Source organism: Carya illinoinensis, chromosome 14, assembly GCF_018687715.1.
Source record: "Carya illinoinensis cultivar Pawnee chromosome 14, C.illinoinensisPawnee_v1, whole genome shotgun sequence".
NCBI lineage: Eukaryota > Viridiplantae > Streptophyta > Magnoliopsida > Fagales > Juglandaceae > Carya > Carya illinoinensis.
In genome coordinates, this window is record NC_056765.1 from 24,214,400 (window position 1) to 24,219,414 (window position 5,015).

General features: G+C 37.1%; 1 protein-coding gene across 1 annotated transcript; it reads left to right on the forward strand.

The window, feature by feature from the left end:
* The first annotated feature begins 304 nt into the window (after nucleotides 1-304).
* LOC122293711 lies at nucleotides 305-1,419 on the forward strand. Its single transcript, XM_043102210.1, has 4 exons — nucleotides 305-508; nucleotides 679-771; nucleotides 865-960; nucleotides 1,060-1,419. The coding sequence occupies exons 2-4, from the start codon at nucleotides 760-762 to the stop codon at nucleotides 1,417-1,419; spliced, it is 468 nt and encodes a 155-aa protein (XP_042958144.1). The 5' UTR covers nucleotides 305-508; nucleotides 679-759.
* The last annotated feature ends 3,596 nt before the right edge of the window (nucleotides 1,420-5,015 follow it).

Consider the following 5,015-nt stretch of genomic DNA (forward strand, 5'->3'; position numbering starts at 1 on the left):
GTTTGAGAGGTTACGAAAGATGGGGAAGATCCCATTAAATATAAAGGATGGGCATAGAGGCCCATCATGTGAAAATGCCACAATATTCACTAGTCGGGTGAGCTGGATTATAAGAGTACATGCGGATATGAGACATGCAAGTTGGAGTGTGATAGATGAGAAGGAGAAGCACGAGCTCATCAATCGTGTTAGAGTAGGGGTTCCAAAATTGGTGGTTTATGTTGTTATTTATGACATATTTGTTATGGTACATGTCGAATGACAGTTTGAATTTGATATAGTCACTATGTCTATGCAGGCTGACTTCGTGTTGGATTGGAGTAGAGACAATCATCACGAAGCTGTGGTTAACACACTAGCTGATAGGTACAACGCTTACCACTATGAATTACACAAGCACTACAAGAAATTTGATTCGCATGAGGAGGCATTAGCTGGTCGGAAGGAATGGGTGGAGCCACACGTATGGGAGTGGCTATGTGAAATGTGGGCCAGCCCCAAATTCAAGGTTTGGGAATCTGGTTTTATAAGAAGTTGCAATTTGAGCCCAATACAATTGAGTGAAGTTTTTTTCATCCATCTACAAATATATACATATTTATACATAAATACTAGTTTCAGGAGATCTCATACATAACTCTAAGTGCATGACAATATTGTTTGGTTGTCATATTTCAGGAGCAATCTCGTAGGAACAGTAACAATAGGAAAAAATAGAAGATTAAACATACAAGTGGGAGGAAATCATTTGTTAGGCTTATGGAAGAGAGGGTAAGCTAGCTGTTTCTTTGTAGAAGTGAGTCCTATGTGTTATGGATAACCAATTGTTTGAGTTGGCTTAACTAAGTGGATGTTTATTTGAAGGGTGAGGAGGCTTGTAATATGATAGAGTTTTACAAAGAAACACACTGGTCCAATAAGAAGGGTAAATTCATCAATGCAGCTAGTGAACACAATTATGTGAGTTACCTTAATTTCCCTCTGATTTCTAAATATATTGTTATTTATGCATGTCAGATTTTAAAATAGCACTTACGGTGTTATTGTATTTTCTTTCAGAATCTGATGCTTGAGAGGTTGGGTGAGAAAGAAACTGAAGAGGATGTTGAACTTGACAATGGTGATGTTTTCAAAGAGGTGTTGGGGTTCAAGTCTGGCTACGCACTAGGGCTGGGCCACTCTGTCATACTTGAGCCCTCCCCGTTCATGAAAAAGAACAAGGCATTCAAACGTATAGCTGAGGAGAATGCAAGGAACAAGGAATCTGCTGACTTATATAAGAGTAAACTAGAAGCACTGCTGGGTGATATGGCTGAGCTGCGAAAACAGTTTTCTGAGCATGACAAACAAATCATGGCCATATCATCACATTTGGGGTCAAGTAGGGAGTCTCAACAAGAGACTCAAGGAGATGCATAAAATTCCTAATATATTGTAAAGGTTTTTTGAAGACAGTCATGGGGATATAACATGTTTTTGTTCCCCCTATTGGAAATGGAAACAATTATAATGTATTTATTTTGATCAACTGTGGGGAAAGGTTGGGGGTCAAGTTTTGACTTGAAAAAAGGGATGGGAGGTGTTCCACTGTAAGTGGACATAGGTTTTTGTTTTGGGAATTCCATAAACTAGTTTAATATGGGAATGGGTACTAGATTAGCAGATGTGTTACCATCAGGTGATGGTTTGCTGCTGAATGAGTGAGTATATATTTCATTACAACTATGAAGTAGTGTTTGGAAGTTCTTGGATATTTGTTAAATGATTGGGTACAGATTGCTAATCTCCTTTATTTTTTCACTTCAGGGAAACACAAGTAGTGCATACACGGATCTGCATGTAAGGGTTCCAGCAGGTCTTATTTTTTTTCAGTGATGGAAGGATGTATTTGCTCATACATGGAAGTATAATTGTTTGGCAACCACCATGCGAAGTGACCTACATAAGGTAATTCGATGTAGTTCGAGATTGGGTGATGGTAGCTAGAATTTTCTGTCAATATTCTTGGTTTAAATATACTGATTTTTGATATTTAGAATCCATGATGATGCTAATATATGCTCCTCAGGGTAGTCCACCAACAAATTCATTATGAGAAATCATTGTACATGTTTGTTGAAAATGCATCTGGTTAGGAAATGACTAGTGGGTTGAAATAGGTAATTAGGTGGATTACGAATTGGAGGGGAACCACAGTAAGTATCTGTATTTAGTCAATTAATCAGATTGAATATGTCTGGTTTTGAAAAATTGGTTCATATTGTAACCCACATCAGATGATTACATATTGAAGTCCAGATTTGGGCTATGGAAATGTTAACATTGAAAAGGTTAGGGCAAAAGGTTTAAAATTCATTTACTTAAGACTCACATATTATATCAGAAGCATGAATGAGGAATCCACATGGCATGCAAAAATCCTCAGGCTTTCACGTGCATATATAATTCACTGGGTCACTCACTGGAGTTGTATGGCAAGTTAAGCAAATACACACCATAACTAATTCTGGTATAATGATATATTTAGCACTACTGGTTAGGATTGGTTGTTTAAAAACATGTGTTGGAGCTGTAATGCATCCTCATTGGACACAGATATCACAATTTATATTTAAGTATGATTATCCCATGGTGTAGAAAAAACCAGACATGAAACTATAGGAAAGCCATAGGTATAAACAACTATCAATGATGCTTGCAGCATGAATATAGCAACTGGGTTTTCTTGCCCTGTTTTGCATAATGGACTGGGAATTATGCATTAATGAATTATAATTTTTCAACAACAAATGCCAACAAAAATATTAGGGATTACTAACTCAGCAGGTAACTGTTGGGGGGAAAATTGGGTTTAATAAGTATAGTTTAACTTTAGTTTGCAGGAATTCACAGTTACATAACAGAAAATCTTCTTGAAAATTTGCTTGTATTCTCAATCAATACATCATTTCATTCCTGATAGTTTAGGACTTGCCATATTACACCACAGAATCTCAATAGATTCTTCTCCACTATATTGGCCATACATTCCAAACGGAAATGCCATCTACAATGATGAGTTTGTTGTTACTACCGTGTATATATACAAATGGATACCAAGGGTAATTGATAACAATGTGCCATAACCTTCATTGTGTCAACTGCACCCTCTTGTATTTGGTGTCAGTATAAACAATGTGAACTTGCTCTTGTTGGACAAAAACCTACTGATGCAGCAGGAAATTTCTGTCAGCTTCCTTGGGGATTGCATTCTAACATCCCTGGGTGGAATATTGTTCATATCCAGATATAATAAAAATTATTCTGCTGGATGGTTCCCGTGTCTTTGTTATCAATTGTTCTAAATATGTTGTTGATCCATGCTGAATTGTAGGGCTATAAACTGCTGTTGCTAGTGTTTTAAAAAGAGTCATAACATCATGTATGACTCTTTTTAGGTCTTTTTCATTCAGCCAGTGGATATTTTCTGGTATAGAGAGGCATGTGGGCATCAAGAGCAGCTGGTAGTATCAATGTATCCTGGTGAGATCAACCATGAAATATGTCATACCTTTTTTTCAATGGAGCTACCAGTGAACATACGTTGGAGGAAGTTATTCTGCTGGAAGTCTATGCATGTAGAACTGTGTAGTTGTTGTATGCATATTCCCAAAAGTAGTTGTTAAAAACGCTGATGACCCTCTTCTCCTTCCCACAAGGTAAACATTAATGTTTTTCCATTTCCTTCAAAGACTATGCATATGGGAACATTCCTGATCAATGTTGTAAATATATATATGACCTAAATGTTTTGAATGGATTTGCTGTCTGTATCCCAGCTGAGTTATGTTTAATGAGTGGATGTTGTAAGAAACATCATTGTAATTAATGTTGTTCATTATGTTTACTGAAGTTGTGGGAGAATTATTGGTAAATGGTGGTGTCTATCTCGATCAACTCATGGATAACAGAACTCGTGGGAATCAATATATAGTAGGAGAATCCATAAAAGGTTCCTTGCCACATGATGTCTCCATGTAAAATATAGGTATTACATGGAATATGGTTGTGGGGAAAAAATCACCCACTAAAACTTCGACACATTTCCTAAAGGTATTTCTCATGGAAAAAGTTTTTTGCCTAGGAGTGAAGTTTTGTGGGGAAAAAAAAAACTCTTTCTCAGGCAATATATTAAGGTTTTCTCCACGGCACTTAATTCATGGAAATTAAGTAATTCCCACCGTCACAATCATGGGTAATCAACAAATATATGAATGAAGCAGGGCTTATTTGCCACAAAACAAGTAGTGGGTAATAATTATCCCCACAAAATTCATTTGTCACTGTTGCCCCTTTACCCACGAATTTTTAAGGCAAATGTGCTTCATTACCCACGAGTACCACTTATGGGAATAATACCGTTGCACAAGGGTAGCGCTGGTGGGAATTACTCCATTGCCTATGAGTTGTATTGTTGGGAATTATACCTTTTCCCACGGGTGAATTTAGTGGCATTATCTATTTTACCCATGATATTGATAGCAATTTTATTGCCTTTTGCGATGAAGTGTAGAGGATTTAACCACGGAACATTCCGTGGTTAAAAACGTTTAGTCCCCACCAATTAGAGTTATCATGGGAAATGGAAGCATTTGCGGCGAATTATACGCCACGAGACTCCCACGGGCAGAACTTGTGGGAAAAAGAATATTCCCGCCAAAACCTAGCTTTTTGGCACGAAAACCCCCCCTGGGGAACCTTAATATTTCTTGTAGTGATAGTAGAGCTTGTGATATCCCATATGATAAGTGAGGGTAGTTGGTATATAGGATCTCACATTGTTTAGAAAGAAGAAGTTTTTGCTCATTATGATATTTCAATATGGGCCCAATTGTATTATTAACTAGTCTTTTTGGAGTATAGGCTAGTAGTTTGGGCATTCCATTATGTCGTTACATATATATACATTAATTAGGTTATCATAGGTTTTAATTGGCCTTGATCAGTGGAGATGAATTGAGGGTATACTTGCATGT